The sequence below is a fragment of the Coenobita brevimanus genome, chromosome 30, assembly GCF_032717465.1.
Source record: "Coenobita brevimanus isolate Jiangsu-jjx chromosome 30, ASM3271746v2, whole genome shotgun sequence".
Lineage (NCBI taxonomy): Eukaryota > Metazoa > Arthropoda > Malacostraca > Decapoda > Coenobitidae > Coenobita > Coenobita brevimanus.
This window is the reverse complement of record NC_136983.1, coordinates 39672864-39689157: the sequence shown is the minus strand read 5'-3', so window position 1 is coordinate 39689157 and position 16294 is coordinate 39672864. Positions and strand designations below refer to the sequence as shown.

At 40.2% G+C, this 16294-nt stretch overlaps 1 protein-coding gene across 1 annotated transcript in view; it reads right to left on the bottom strand.

Moving 5' to 3' along the window:
• The window catches only part of LOC145395303 (uncharacterized), a 26936-nt gene extending 10859 nt beyond the window's left edge, over window positions 1-16077 (bottom strand). Inside the window, exons 1-7 of the mRNA XM_080268982.1 lie at window positions 16017-16077; window positions 12299-12536; window positions 11080-11238; window positions 10614-10704; window positions 9484-9784; window positions 6246-6355; window positions 5881-6049 (exon numbers count right to left, since the gene is read on the bottom strand). Of these exons, the coding sequence (XP_080125108.1) occupies window positions 5881-6049; window positions 6246-6355; window positions 9484-9784; window positions 10614-10704; window positions 11080-11238; window positions 12299-12536; window positions 16017-16077 (1129 nt within the window). The remainder of the gene's footprint in view (window positions 1-5880; window positions 6050-6245; window positions 6356-9483; window positions 9785-10613; window positions 10705-11079; window positions 11239-12298; window positions 12537-16016) is intronic.
• Between the last annotated feature and the right edge of the window lie 217 nt (window positions 16078-16294).

The window sequence follows — 16294 nt, the reverse complement described above, 5'->3', positions numbered from 1 at the left end:
CAGAATGTTTGGGTGATAGACAGAGGGTAGTGCAGCTCGCTAGTAGCCTTAATGGTGCCACAACGGAAATTCTGGGCCAGATGTCGGTGATGGGTAAGAACAGTTATCAGTCCTTAGTAGAAGTACTGGAGCTCATATATGGGACCATGTACCAGGCTGAGGTTTACAGAGCAAGATTCTGGAGCCGTGTATGGACTCGAGGCTATTCCCTACAGCAGCTTGTTCATGACCTGGAGAGTAAGAGATACGAGGCATACTCTGGAGCAGCACCTAACCTGTTGGCTATTCGTCTGAGGGACCAGATCATCATTGCTTTTGGTGGTGCAGAGTTGAAAGTGCAAGTGAAGCAGGCACACCCAAGAAGCATGCAAGAAGCACTAGCCAGGGCTCTAGAATTTGAGTCCTACGTCAGGTCCAGTACATCCACTTTTCAGGCATGTCGTAGTGCAGGATTCAAGGCAAGAAAGGCACATAAATGTGGAGATGAAAATTTTGAAGGAAGTTGCTGGTAATATGAGAAGCCAGGACATAGAAAACAGAACTACAACAAATGGAAGAGGGAACAGGAGAAGATCAGGAGAAGCAGCTGGTATTGTAAGAAGCCAGGACATTAGAAAGCAGACTGCAGCAAGTTGGAGAGAGAACAGGAGAAGATTGGAAGAGGTTGCTGGTTCTGGGGAAGCTGGGACACAAGAAGGTTGATTGTTCCAAAGGGAAGAAGGAGCAAGAATGGAACAGTGCAAGGAAATCCACAGTTGCAACAAACGGGTGTTGGGCATGCTGTGAAGTGGGAAACTTCAGCTATGAATCTCCAAATGAGAAGGATGAGAGTAAATTAGTGAAGGCTGGTGATACGAGGCAACAACCAGCCAGTTTTTCCCAAGAAGCCCCACCATTGAGGAAATGCAGGAGAACCTTGATGAATAGTGTGCGAAAAGACGGAAGAAGAGACGTCAAGCAGTAAAGTAAGAATAGAAATATTAGCAGAAAATGCTACCTTATTGTAGTGTCAGGTGAAGAAGACTTGAAGAGGATGCAAATGGAGGATGCAGGTTTACATCCAGTGCTAGAGTGGCTGTAGTGAAGTATAGTGCGACCATCCTGGAAAGAATTTTCCAGGTTTAGCCCTGTGACCAAGAGCTACTGGAGTCAGTGGGACTTTCTTCATTTGAAGAATAGACTACTGGAGCATCAGTGGGAAACACACGATGGCCTCAGCAAGTATTGGCAACTGGTAGTTCTGAAGATGAGGTCCGAGATCTTGGATGAGTTCCATAACCAGATCACCTAGGATTGAAGAAAACTGTAAGTTGGCTGCAACAGAGATTCTTCTGGACTGGCATGCGACGTGATACTGAAGAGTGGTGTCGGATCTATGATGTATGCTGCATGAAGAAGGGACCCAGGAAACGTGGTTGCGCCCCTCTTCAGTCGTAGCAAGTGGGTGGACCAATGGAAAGAGTCGCAGTGGACATTGCTGGACCTCTGCTGCTCACTGAAAGAGGAAACGGGTATACTGTATATGTGTCGCCATAGATTACTTCACAAAGTGGTGAGAAGCCTATACCATTCCTGATCAAGAGGCTGCAACTGTTGCTCAGGTGTTAGTTGACCAGCTTTTCTGTAGTTTAAGGATGCCACAAGAGCTACATCCAGACCAGGGTAGAAACGTCAAGCCTGCTGTGTTCTGTGAGTGCTGCAAGTTAATGGGGATCAAGAAGACCAGGATGACCCCACTAAGGCCACAGTTAGATGGGATGGTGATGAAATTCAGCTGGACCATTGGACAAAAACTGGCCAAGCACTGCATAGAGGGACAAACATAATGGGACCAGAGATTACCTGCATTGCTGATGGCATATCAGTCTGCATCCCGTGAGTCTACCGTCTACACCCTTGCAAAACTAATGATGGGCTGTGAGTTATGCTTACCTGTTGACTTGTTAATGGGAAGACCATCTTGTGAAGAGCTGCCTACAGACACCTCCGGCTATGCAAAGTACCTTCAGGAAAGGCTGGCTGAGGTACTTCATGAAGGGCGAGGAGCCCTTAAATTTTCAGGAGCAGTGATGAAATGTAAGTATGATGCCAAGGCAAGTGAGTTGAGGTTCAAGGATGGTGACTAACTTTGGTTATACAATCCTCAGTGAAAGAAGGGACAGTCACCTAAGCTTTAGAGCCCATGGAATGGGCCTTACACTGAGTTAGACCACATATCAGACGTAATGTATCGAATTCGGGGAGGCAGGAAGTCTCGCCCAAAAGTGGTACACATGAACCGTCTGTGGCAATACCATGGGCCAAGACAGTACAGCTGGGTGGTCTCCGTGGAATCGTGCTCTCCCGCAGCCGAGGTTGTTGAGAAGGACCAAGGAGATGAAGTACAAGAGGATGGTGACAGTTTCCCAAGGGAAGAAGTGAATCATGAAGAGGACCTAGACCTTCCAGGAGGAGTGGATTGTGTGGAGGAGCTGGGACATTGTTGGATGCGGCATAGGAGAAGACCTGATAAGTTGAAGGATTATTATGTGTTTAGTTAGATGTTTCATTAGGATAATTTTGTTGGTATACATTGTGTGGTTTTGTGTGGAAGACAAAGGACTCAGGAGGGGGTAGTTTTGAGATGCAAAATTTTCTAGTTAGGTGGTCTGGAAGTTTCTGTTTCTCATACCGTAGTTCTGTTACGAGTCACAGTTCTCAGATAGCCTGCTGTTTTTGAGCGTAATTGTTTTGTAAGTCGTACATAATTTTTGTACTCTTTTTCTCCTAATGTTATATTTATGTGATTGTTTGTTAAATTATGTAATTTAATTTAAGTTTGTACGCTAAATAATTTACAGTGTTATGCAGTGTAAGAAAACTTGTCTCCGAGTTGGTAACTGTTGTAATCGTTGCTCTTTTGGGAATACACGAGAACTGTGTAAAAGTAAACAGTACTCTAGAACACAGGAAGCTCATATAATGATGGGGAAGAGACTACAGCAGCGTCAGTCATTTTCAGTTCAGTTTGAGTGTAGTTCAGTTTCAGTGCAGTGCAGTTTGTATATTTTCGGTACTTGTGAAAATAGTGAGTATCGTTGGCAAACAGTGAAGTGTTATTGCAGTTTGTGTATCTTTGGTGCTTGTGAAAATAGTGAAGTTGGAGAGAATTAAGTGTAATTATTTGGAAAGTAAAGACAGTTAACTTAAGAGGCCAGTGTTTATTTACAACGCCTGAGCTGATCCTGTGTATTCTAGTGTCATAAGAAAAGTTATCGTTACCCCCAGGAATATTCGATGCAAAACGAATGTTAGGTGGGCTATGTGGGCAGGTCCTTGCTGTTCGCCCCTCCCCTCTCTAGTGTTGCCACATCAAAATCCCATTACAAGAGTTGGAATAATTAGCAAGAATGAGCCATATGGCGGGGAAATATATATGACGTATTTGCGTTACCCTGAGTGCCCCGCCGGGGACTAATAATGAAACCCCTCACATTTATTATTTTCCTACTATTCAGCACTTATTATCTGTAGAATACAACAATGAAATTAATTTGAAGTGTATTGAATCTATAGGCATCGGCTGTTTTTTTCTTTTTTATGATGGTGTAGCAGGGGTGCACGAGCTCATTTGTCTGCTTTAGGTGCGTGGTTAAATGCTTCAGATGGATGCTTCAGTTAGTGGCATCCATGCGTCGACGTCTAAAGGCTATTTTGGAAGCAGGGGATGGGTATACAAAATATTAAAGCAATGAAACTGAACATGAATTATTATTATCCTTCTACTCTACATATATTACATGTTGAAAGCAATACCTATCATTAATACACTGAAATTTACTAACTTGGATTGTATCGGCTGAAATACTATCGTAAGTCTGGCATGGCTGCACATAGTGCCGTCTGCATGTGTGTTGCTGACTCTACATCATTCTGTTATATTTTTATAATGAATTAGGTGCCGGATAACAAAACGTATTGTCTCTATGCACAGAGGTCAAACGATCTAATTAGCTTTTATTACCTGCAGCACAAATTCTAATATCTGTGTCTCACATAACCGACATTGACGGGTTTGCGATACAAACTTTCCTCTCCCGTCATTCCACAACACTTCGTCGCTGTGTCGAAGTGCATAGCTCTGAAGGGTAACGATAGTTTTTCTTATGACTGTACACCTAAATTCTGCTTCTAGGAAGAACTAAATGACATTAAATTTCATATATATATATATATATATATATATATATATATATATATATATATATATATAGATAGATAGATAGATGCAATAGATTCACCATGGGGGAAGCGTAGTCTCAATATGAAGATAAACACCAACGTTATCAGGAACATCTTTAATAAATTGGTGACGTTTCGACAACTCGTTTGTCATTTTCAAACCTATAGAAAATACAATAAAATCAAAGTAAACACTATGTCTATGATAAAAATACGAAAACTAAAGTAAAAAAAACAAAGTAAAACACCATGTCTAATAAAATACAAGTGAAGAATTATTATGATAAGATGAGGAAATGAATTATACATAGCTAACGTTGGTGGGATGCTACTAAGTACAAGGAAAATTTAAACAGAAATACATGTAATAAGACAATACATAAGTCAAACCTTAAAAACAGAGAAGGGGCGTGGAGCAGTCGTGTGTGCCCAGTGTGGGCTGTAGGTGGTGAGTGAGGAGTGATTCAGCCAGGAGGCGTGTTACCTCGTCACGACAAGCATGGACAACAGAAAAATCGGATTCGCTTATGGGATGGCCTAAGGCTTCACAGCAATTTCGGATGGCAGAGAAAGGTGGCTTAGCCATAGGTAGACCGGTTCTATATGCTGTGAAGCCTTAGGCCATCCCATAAGCGAATCCGATTTTTCTGTTGTCCATGCTTGTCGTGACGAGGTAACACGCCTCCTGGCTGAATCACTCCTCACTCACCACCTACAGCCCACACTGGGCACACATGACTGCTCCACGCCCCTTCTCTGTTTTTAAGGTTTGACTTATGTATTGTCTTATTACATGTATTTCTGTTTAAATTTTCCTTGTACTTAGTAGCATCCCACCAACGTTAGCTATGTATAATTCATTTCCTCATCTTATCATAATAATTCTTCACTTGTATTTTATTAGACATGGTGTTTTACTTTGTTTTTTTACTTAAGTTTTCGTATTTTTATCATAGACATGTTGTTTACTTTGATTTTATTGTATTTTCTATAGGTTTGAAAATGACAAACGAGTTGTCGAAACGTCACCAATTTATTAAAGATGTTCCTGATAACGTTGGTGTTTATCTATATATATATATATATATATATATATATATATATATATATATATATATATATATATATATATATATAATATATGGTATAACTTTAGAAGTAACCAACGTTACCAATTTTCATTATATTACGTCCCTGAACTATTCTAACTAAGACTTACCTTTTAAGCCTAGTTTCAGTTGGGGGAGCAAATTTTGTAGGGATAGTCATATAGTGGCTTAGGTTAGGCTATTGCTCAGTAGCGGATGAATGTTGCACCATATTGGCTGGTGCAGGCGTTTGCACTCGGTCTATGTCAGGCCCTAGGTTAAGCCTAGGTTAAGTTAGGTTAGGTTAGGTTAGGTTAAGTTAGTTTGGGTTAGTTTAATGCAAAAAAATGTTTTTAATTCATTTTGATCTTGATTTTGGGGGATAAACCCTCTTTGGGAAATCTTACTCAAAATTCCAAAAGGGGGATTTTCCCCCCAAAATGAAGGTCAAACCTAATTAAAACACAGTATTTTGCATTGGAAAACATAAAAATAATAATAAAAGAAAACGTTGGTTACTTCTAAAAATTTACCATATATATATATATATATATATATATATATATAATACCTTTAATAGAGAAATCCTGTGCCATCAAACTGTACAGGCCGGTCTCCACTGCCACCATCACATGATCGCCTCGTCTCACCAGAGTATCCTGCACCTCAACTAGCTCGTTGTATTCTGCTAACATCACTCGATCCTCCTTTTGCAGATCATTAATATTTGGCATAATTTTCTGGTGAGCAATGGGGAAAAAATTGGAAGTCAGTAATTGACACTAGGTAAACTTGCAACTCAGACGCAAGCGTGCATCAACATTCACACGCTAGTCCACTAATATTAGGTTTTTAGTTTCATTTCATGACAAAATCGTCTATGCTATATATTTACACATTGTTAGTATTGTTTTGTGGCAGCTGCCCTGCACATGCCTGACTCTGACAAGTAGCTGTTTTACACAATCCGGTCATGTAATTTCCATAGCCTCCCAGGGGCCGATCGAAAAGAGCCATTTTCTTTGCGTTATTGACCTGATGAGTTTCTGAGAGACCAATTTGAAATAAGTCCATGCAGTCTTCTAGAGTCACTGGGACAGTTATTGGTGCCTTCTTTGGTCCCCCTCCCCGCCCCGAGATTTCCTGTGGTGTGAGCCATATTAATATATTCTTACGTTTAAAAAATGTATTATAACCTTAAGACCTCCTATAAATGTGACACGAAATTCATAAAACGGCCTTTTTACGATCTTATAGGATCATTCTGGGCCCTTTTTCAGCCAAGAACCGCGATGTTTCGGATATATAAGTTGTTGTCGGTCCTGAACAGCAACTGATTTGTATAGTCAAACCTACAGTGTCAGTATGGAATATATCTTTTGACTAGCTCATGCTACCTTATTGTTAGTTGCGTTCTCTTGCTTGGTTTCTTGTCTTGCTTAATTGAGGCAGGCACTTCTACCTTCAGAATTAACTAATTCTGACCAAACTTGGACACAATAGCCAGCCTATAACCTAGTTATATCCACAAGGATTGAGTTGCTACACAACTACTCACTGCCTAGCAACGGCCGAAAAAACGCTTTTCTCGTACTGTTCACATTTTGAGCTGTAGAAGCATTACTAATGGGAGTAGAAAGTTCCTACTTCTGAAGGAGCAATCTTGAGAATATTCCCTATCAGAAATGTGCCATCCATTTTCCTTTCTCTCCTCTGGCTTTCGAGTGGCAACCTTGTGAAGATTGGCTTCAGTGTCCTAGCAACCAGTACTGGCTTTCAAAAATGCCCCCCTAGTTCCGCAGTGGCTCAATGGAATTGAATGAAACTTTGCGTTCTTATTGTACACACAACAAAAAAACTATCGTTACACCTTCTGCGCGATATAAAATGACACACGAATGAAGGTTTTTGATAACAGCCTCCTCCATTGGTATCCCTGCGTGTGTTTGTTGCATATTTATTATAAGCTATATCCATTGCTTCTCCCATGCATATTTCTACCTCGTCCTATTTGGCAACTCACCCACTGTCAGGCTTACCAACCCTAGCGAGACAGCCAGGTTGTTCAGTATGAAACACATCGGACCCCCCTGTAACGATAGTTTTTTTGCTGTGTGTACATCTATGCGGTACATTGGCCAGGTCAGGGGTCAAAGGTCATCAAATGGAAAAATGGTGAAAATCGCTAAAATTACGACTATGCTTGCATGAACCGCTAAGGCTCTGAAGATGATTAAGCCAGGCCCATGACTCTTGGGTGAAATGTTGTACTGGAGTGCATCCATAAAAGAATGACATTTAGTGTCGAGATTCACTTCCAGTTTCTGGCAGCACCACCTAGATGTACAATACCTCTGGTGGGAAATTCAGTGAATTTTAAATTCTCTAGCTCCACACTGGGTGGATGGAATCAAATGAAACTTTGCATGGTTATAGACGTTAATGAATACCATAAGTGAGCTTCATACATGAGTGACCTATATGTAGCAGGTCAGGGCTCAAAGGTTATCAAGTGCAGAACATACGAGAAGCGCTAAAATATCGACCTTGCTCGTGCAAAATGCTAAGTCTCCGAAGATTATTAAGCCAGGTCCATGCTTCTTGGGTGGAATGTTGCACTGGAGTTCCTCCATAATTATACAAATAATTTAGCGTTTTGAAACTCACTCCCAGTCAGTGACAAAGCTTGGTTCACTTAGAGCTGGCCATCATTGCCTATGGGATTGTCCATCTGCCAGTGTGGGTTTCTTTGTCCTCATTGGTGACTCCAACCTGTGACTGATTTGTAAAGCAGGATAACACCATTTTTTATCGCTGCAGAAGCGACCACTCTCACCCAAAGCTTCAGAAGCTTGTGTAGGTGTGGAAGGCATTTAAGTGTGTGTTAGGATGTGGATGTGGATAGCATTATACTGGATGTGTTTGTGACTAAGCCCGTACTCTCATCGGTTAAGGAATCTATCACTTGAGAGTAGAAAATTAAGCAGTGCAGTTGTACACCATTTCATGTGACTTCACGTGTTGACCTACCATCAAGGTTCACCCAGTAATGTATACAGACTCTCTCAGGCCTTTATTCTTGTCAAGTAAGGAGACTCTGTAGCACCTCTTCCTTAGCTATTTACTTTTGGATGTGGCTTGTTAATATCCATTTCCACGCTATTTATGCAGGGCATAGCGTTGTCAAAAGGATTTAAAAACAGAATATGCTGTAATGTGTAATAAGCAAATTAAATCGCATAGAAAAAGGTGTTAGGAAGCTTCCTTAGTCGACGAGATTTCGGGCCCATGTTATTTCCTTATCAATGTAAACAGGATTGGAAGACATTTTAACATTTTCTCGGGATATAAAACATTAATGACATCAATGATTGCTCAATGAGAGGCTAAAATACCAAAACATTTGTATAGTTACTGGGAGTATCAGAACTGATACTGATAATAATGATCTCGTTCTCGATTTGTAAGTAACAGAAGTTGGATTACACACAAGATTTCCTCTGTGGTGCAGGATGCATGAATTTAAGAAAATAAATAAATAAATCGGCCTTAGGGTCACAAAATTACCATAATACTTTCTGTTTGGTAGGTCCCTTTTTGCAAAATAAGAGTAATTGGATTTTTAACAATGTCTTCGAGTGACTGTATGGGCATGGGAAAGTATCTGACGGCCAGGAGGGACGTCAGGTTGCCGGCGTAGCTCCGCGTTACCACCAGCGTGGCCAGCATCCACACACCCACCACCACACGCTCACACCACCACCACCCAATCCTCTCACTCACATCTGCAACAACACCAACACCAATGATGTCAGAACAAAACGGTTTATATCTGGACACAACAATAAAGACTTGTTATATAAAAATGACATTAAATTTCATGTCAATTTTGTCCATCCATCTCCTGAACAGCCATTTTGTAAACCCCAGACTGTGTGAACATCTTCATGAAATAATTAAGCGGTGATGCTCATGGTGTTAATCAATAACAAATGGCTAAAAAATCTGGACAATTCGTCAGTCTTGAAGATATCAAGAGTAAATGTCTCGCAACAGTCTGAATACAGCCTGAAACCTTCTAATATCAAATATGAAAAGAAAAAACATTACTGAAACATCATTTTTGTATGTCTTGGAGAACAAAAGTTTGAAAAAAAGGACAAGTGCAACTCACCCTGTTGCATCAACACTCGAACACAGGTAGCGGTGTTGATGAACAGTCTCTTCCAGTGCGATGCATTCAGAGGCAGGCAGTGTGGCAGGAGTTGCAAAGCAGTGAGCACCATCATCAGTGTCACCAGGATGCCCACCCACACTAAGGGATCTAATGGCTGCAGGAAGCTCCAGGAATCCACCTCACCCTGTCCTCGACCCCCCAGGATGCGTGCGTTGCCAAAAACTATAGGATAGGCAAAGTCGACTGCTGTAGCGCGTTCCAAGGAGATGGCAAAGTACCCCAAGCCAATGTCCGCCTCCTAGGTGTGATAATGATGATGAAAATGAATTATCTGCTGCATCAGGGACAGTATCGTACAAACGATCACACACACACACACACACACAAACAATGCGGTCTGCATACCGGTATACACACACACACACACACACACACACACACACACACACACACACACACACACACACACACACACACAATTCAAAACTACAGTAAGACAATGAAAAGTTATAGAATTTTCTCAGGTGGGACAAAAGAGCTGTATATTTGACAGAATGAATATGGGGAATATGTTGGAAGTACAGTACCTTATATAATATTGACTTAGCAGTGAGATATGAGACAGTAAGATTGAGATATGGAGTGTGAGTGTAGTAGACATTGTTAACATGGTGAATTCTTAAAAAAGAATTGGTGTGCAGAGAACATACATATCAGAGAGAGAGAGAGGGGGGGGGGGCCATAAATGAGGAGGTGGGAGAGTGTGCGTGGAAATTTTTGGGCCATTGGTGCCTGGACATCCGAAAGAAATGCGTGTGGAACTGAGTATACTGCAATGATGAAGGAATGAACATCATTTCTGTAACAAACATGAAGTGAATTGATCTATGAGAACACAGAGTTATTAACAGGATATGACTGCGGAAATACCACACCACTTTTTGCATTCGTGTGTCACATCAGAAATGTGGATAACTAGGCGTATTAAACAAGTGTGCAAAATTAAACATTATTTCCTATTTATGAATAACAGCAAAATTCTAATTATTGTTTACCTCCGAAGATAGTTTATTTGTCAGTATGTATATTAATACTGATTATAATTAATGTTTAAAATAGAAACATACCTTCCTTTGTGTCATTCCAATCATGCCTGACCAGGAACCATCCGGTCTCTTGGCTCCCCAGGCACCATCATCGGGCGCGACAAACGTGAAGCTGAAAGGCACGAGACGAGATGCACTGTATACTCAGGCACACAGAAGATATGGTTCGCTTCAGGCAGTCCGGCCTTAACTTTAATAGAATGACATATCTATATTCTGTAATTACACTGGTTTAGAAAGGTATTGTATACAGTAACGTAGATACAAAATAAGGAAAGATTGACTCTCCCATTTACTGAAGGGTTAGTGAAAGACACATACCAAAACAAATAGTATGTCTATTTCCCAGTGGTTCGGATTTTTATTATTATTTTTATTTTATTTTTTTTTGAGAGGGGACATAAATGGCACTTATTTTCCAGGCAAAATATGGACTTCAAGGGAAAGGACATGTGTAAAAAAAAAAAGTAAACGTATTTTAACGCACTTGAAGTTCATAACTTCGGTTATGCCTTCCAGTAAAGTAACTTCAGGACTGAGTATAATGACTCGCTTTCCCCCTGGTGCCTCTGGATCATCCACCACCTTGGTCACGTAGTTAGGCAGAGGCACGCGAGCCACTGTCAAGTGAGTTCCATCGGAGAATCTACAGGCAGATGATAATTCTGTTAGAGATTGCATGTATTAATTAAAATTTGGAGCAGTTGAACCTTTCAGAAGGAAGAAACCCTTAATTCTAATATTATTAGAACGGTTATACAATCACTGCTTCAGAAAATGAGGTCTTTCTTAGACTGAATATTACCTTCCGGCAACAGTAAGACCGACAGAAAACTGATTATCACAGGGACTGAAAAATGGTAGAGCAATGTGTGAATGGCTTGCCTCTGGGGTGAAGATCACATTTTCGAAGGCTACAGTGATGAGTGACTGGGTTATGGCTCATTTCACAAGGTTGTCTCTTGATAGTTCTTTTACTGTGACAATTATCTCCCAATATTTATGAACCATGTCTACACATTTTAATGTAAGGAACATGGTGATGATATCAAGTAAATTTGCAATGGATTAATGCATGCAGATGATCGACTCAGTACATGGAGAACTTTTCATCTTTTCTTTTTTGTGTTTCTTGTTGCTAAATCTTGTACAACCTATCCTTAAGGCAAACATTTAAAAGATTATCAAAATTACATTTCTTGTCAACGAAGGTTGTGGTCCGGCCGTCAATTATTTGGGTGAAAAAAAAAAAAAAAATCTCTAACACCTCCCTAACACCTCTTCCCAATGATTTATTTTGCATATTACACTTTGCCGTCCTCTTCTGTGTTACTTAAACCATTCTAATATCGTCACACTGTACAAATTACGTGCAAAACTATATTAGGCAGCTGTATCCAAAAATGGTCGACAAGGAAGAGATGCTAGGGAGTTCCCTCAACTATCTTATGAACTAAAGCCTCATATACCTGATAATTTACCTATTGAACTTGTCAGGGAATGGAGGTTGGTGAAATTCGATCATTAAACTCTCCTTATTCCTGCAAGTGGCACTTCGCAATGGCTGGGCTTCTGGCTTCACATACGGCAAATATACATACACACTGCATCTGGAAAGTGATCAACACAGACGTAAGGTTATTCATATGATGAGACAAAAAATGACTTAAGATGTGTCGTGACATTTTCAGTGTATTGCTACTGACCCACGTGGACGTGACGAGGTGTTGAGTATGATGAGCATGGAATTGGTCATAGCGAGGGTTTTGTGAAGGTGGTGGAGGCGATGCAGTGGGAGACGAGAGAGAACAACGAGTCTCGTGGACCACACCAACAGACGTTCCCTTTGAGACCATTCAGCGAACGTGGTGAGGAAGGCTGGGTCATCACTCACCACCACCACTGCCACGGACCTGGACACCTGCCGTAGCTGTAACACTTTCTCTGTTAGAATTTAATGGCGGGAGCTGCACATACATGACCTGTAAAGTGAATTATTGACCCACATATATAGCTCTTAACATCACTACACTCTTTTTGCTCTAACTTCATCTAAAATTGACATCTCCCCATCTTGAGCACTAAGTCGTAATAACAGATTAACACAATAATATGATGCTGTTCATGAAGAAGTGCTATGGAAAGAACATAGAGCCACTGAGCTACTTTAAATAAACTTTTTTTTTTCTTTTTAATAACAGAACGGAGGAAGGAAAAACAAATGGGTAAAAAACAAATAATTCATACACCAGATTACTGGTGTCCTCTGTTCATAAAATATCTGTAACAGTTAGACTTGAACAGTTGTGGGTTGAAATTTGGAGGAAAACAACTCTGGGGAAGCGAGTTCCAGAGAGATGCAGTTCGGGGAATGAAAGAATTCTGATAGGCAGAAGTTCTGCAATATGGTTGAGTGACATTCCAGTTATGAGCGCTACCAGATGCCCGTGTAGCACGAGGGAAGGCATGGAGAGGTGGCACCATGGACGCAACTTCGTCTGAGCATTTGCAAAAAAATATCTGTAAAATAATGCAGTGGAGGCAACATTCCTTCTTACTTGCAGGGGAGGTAGTTTATATGTAATGGCAGGGTTGTTAATGATTCTAACAGCTTTATTCTGAATTTTGTCTAGTTGTCTTAATGCAACCTCACCACAACCATTCCACAAGGGTGAGCAATATTCAAGCTGAGAGCGCACATGACTCTTATAAATTATAGCTAACTGCTCATCGGCAAAGAACTTACGGACTCTGTACAATAATCCAAGTTTCTTTGAGGCGGTTTTAGCAAGTGATCTGACATGAGAGGTCCAGCTGAGGGCACTGTTAAGTGAGACACCAAGAATTTCAATACTTTTGGAGATGGGAATATTAGTAGCACTGAAGGTAATGTACGAATCTCGGAATATCTGTGTATTAGTAAACTGTATATGTTTAGTTTTACTAGCATTAAAAGAGACAAGGTTGTTTTGTCCCCATTCACTGATTGTAGATAGATCTTGATTTATGGAGATGGCTGTACTGAGTTGAGAGGTAGAGATATTAGACTTTGTAAATGGATGTCTGAGTTTGAATGAACTATGTAGTGTTGAGTCATCTGCATATGAGTGAATGGGATTGTGAGTGACAGATAAGAGATCATTAATATGAACCAGAAATAGGGTTGGCGCCAGAACTGATCCCTGCTGCACGCCGGCGTTAATTGAGTGGAAATTCGAATATACATCATCTACTTTTATTTTCCTGTCACTAAGATAAGAAGAAATCAAAGGAACAAAAGACGTTAGTCCATAGCAAGGGAGTTTGGACAGCAGGGAACGGTGCCATACTCTGTCGAAAGCTTTAGAGATATCAAGAGCTACTGCATGAGTTTCTTCAAAAAGATCAATTGATTGATGGATGGTATGAGTTAAGAGATTGAGTATGTCAATGGTGGATCTTTCGTGGCGAAAACCGTATTGTCTATCGCTAATTAAGTTGTTGGATTCAAGATGGTTAACAATATGCTTATTAATTAAAGTTTCAAATACCTTACCAAGAGAAGATGTGACAGCTATTGGTCTGTAATTGGAGGGGTCAGACGAACTTCCTTTCTTCGGAACTGGGTGGATATTGGCTTCTTTCCATGAATTTGGGACAAAAATCTGGTCCAAGATAGCGTAAAACACCCATGATATATATTATATTGGAGTGTTATACACTTGACCACGAATGTCTGCTGAAAATCCTGTTTAAAAAATCCAAATACATACGAAAATAATGGATTCTTAATGGACTGTGCAAAATAAAAGTACAACAAATAATTCTTTACTAAAGTGGTATTTCTTGAGTTTCATACGATTCCCATATGGTAGTAGTAATAAAATGCAAAAATCATATATTTGAAGTTTCCTCTGCAAACGAAGTTCTTTTGGAGCTGAAATATATTGTCAGAAGGTAAATCAGACAAATAATAGAAGAATCATTGTAGTAAATGTGGTTTTGTTATGTACTATCTGGACAATGATCAGTAGTGACCAGTATAAAGTAATCACCAGAATGCTTCATGGGTTGTAAGCTGCATACATGATTTATTCATGGTTTCAATATCATGTTTATATTATACGGAACTTTTCAGAATATTGTCAGTCGAATGTACGAACATAGAAGTAGTTCCGTGAGAACTATATTGCCTCTCTCAAAACCAGAACTTGTGTAGATAAAAGACCATAGTTTTAACCCATCAATGGTTGGGATCTATACAGACACAGACGCAGTACATCCATCTCTGTGTGAAGTAAAATCAAACCAGGCTTGTTATTTTGTAACCCTTACCGAGCCGGCCTCTGGTCAGTTGGTATGACTATGTAGATATTGATTTCGATTTTACATGAAGCATCAAGAGGGTTGAATCGAAACGTATCAATGCATCGCAGCTTGTGTGTGCCTTATATTAGGAGTATTTACAGTACAGATACAATAGTGTTTTGTAGAGTACGAAAACAATATGAGGTGCCATGACACTGTTGTATTTAAGTGTAGTGCATGCAAATAAAAATTCTGTACACTTCTACCCACGTTTTATATCTATATTTATTTAGCTAGCTAGCTATCTACTTTTCTTCGTGGCAGCATTACCCATATTCTTTGGATAATCTCTATTTTTTTTTTTTACGATACAAGTATCAGATTCTACACAGACAGCTACTGTTACCTCCACTAAGATGTTAAACCACATGAATATAGAACTCTATATGCATGTGTTATGGCATTTTGGTGGTGACTGCATTGTCTGTTGTAGGCTTTGACGTAGGTATGCGCTTTCTGAGTGCTATATTCATGTTTAATCAGTTCTGAATAACAAATACAGTACAGTAATACTATCTCCAAATACTGTAATGTTGCAAATACATTCATACTCATTAAAATGACAAAAAATACACTCATCAGAAGTCCTGTAGCCTTTCCAGCTTTATCTCCATAATTTTTGAGACTCAGTGTGGTGAATCCGCAGCAATCCGCATTGGATAAACTGAAAGGATTTATGTTACACTGAAGAGGAAATTACGGTTTAATAACCAAAATAAATCGCTTGTGAAAAGATGTGAGGGAGCTTCCGTAACCGAGGAGAATACCGACTCTAGTCACATAATAATTTCACCCACGTCTTTTGCATTGGATTCAGGACATCGTACAAAGTAAAGAATTCATGAGGGTTTTTAAATTTTAAGTACACTCATAATTTTTTTCAAAATTGTATAAAGACAGTATAGAGCAGTATATGTCCCACCCTCCTCAGCCTTAATGTGGCAGTGACCTACCCGCCTCAGCAGTAACGTAACAGATACCTACCCGCCTAAGCAATAGTGAGACAGATACCTACCCGCCTCAGCAGTAACGTAACAGATACCTACCCGCCTAAGCAATAGTGAGACAGATACCTACCCGCCTCAGGAATGATATGACAGTGACCTACCTGGCGTGCCTGGCCGACCACCTGGGACATGTGTACCTGTGTCACGTTATCGTCCTGGCCGCCCACACCCACACCAAACACACCCACACCCAACCACGCCGTCACGTCAGCTACACCAGCAAACTGCAGGATTAGGGTTAAACGAGCTTAGATCCGCCTCGTATATTACATAAGTCATTATATTCAAGATTAACTACTACTTAATATCACTGCCCAGATTACTATCATATGTGTCAGATATGAATTT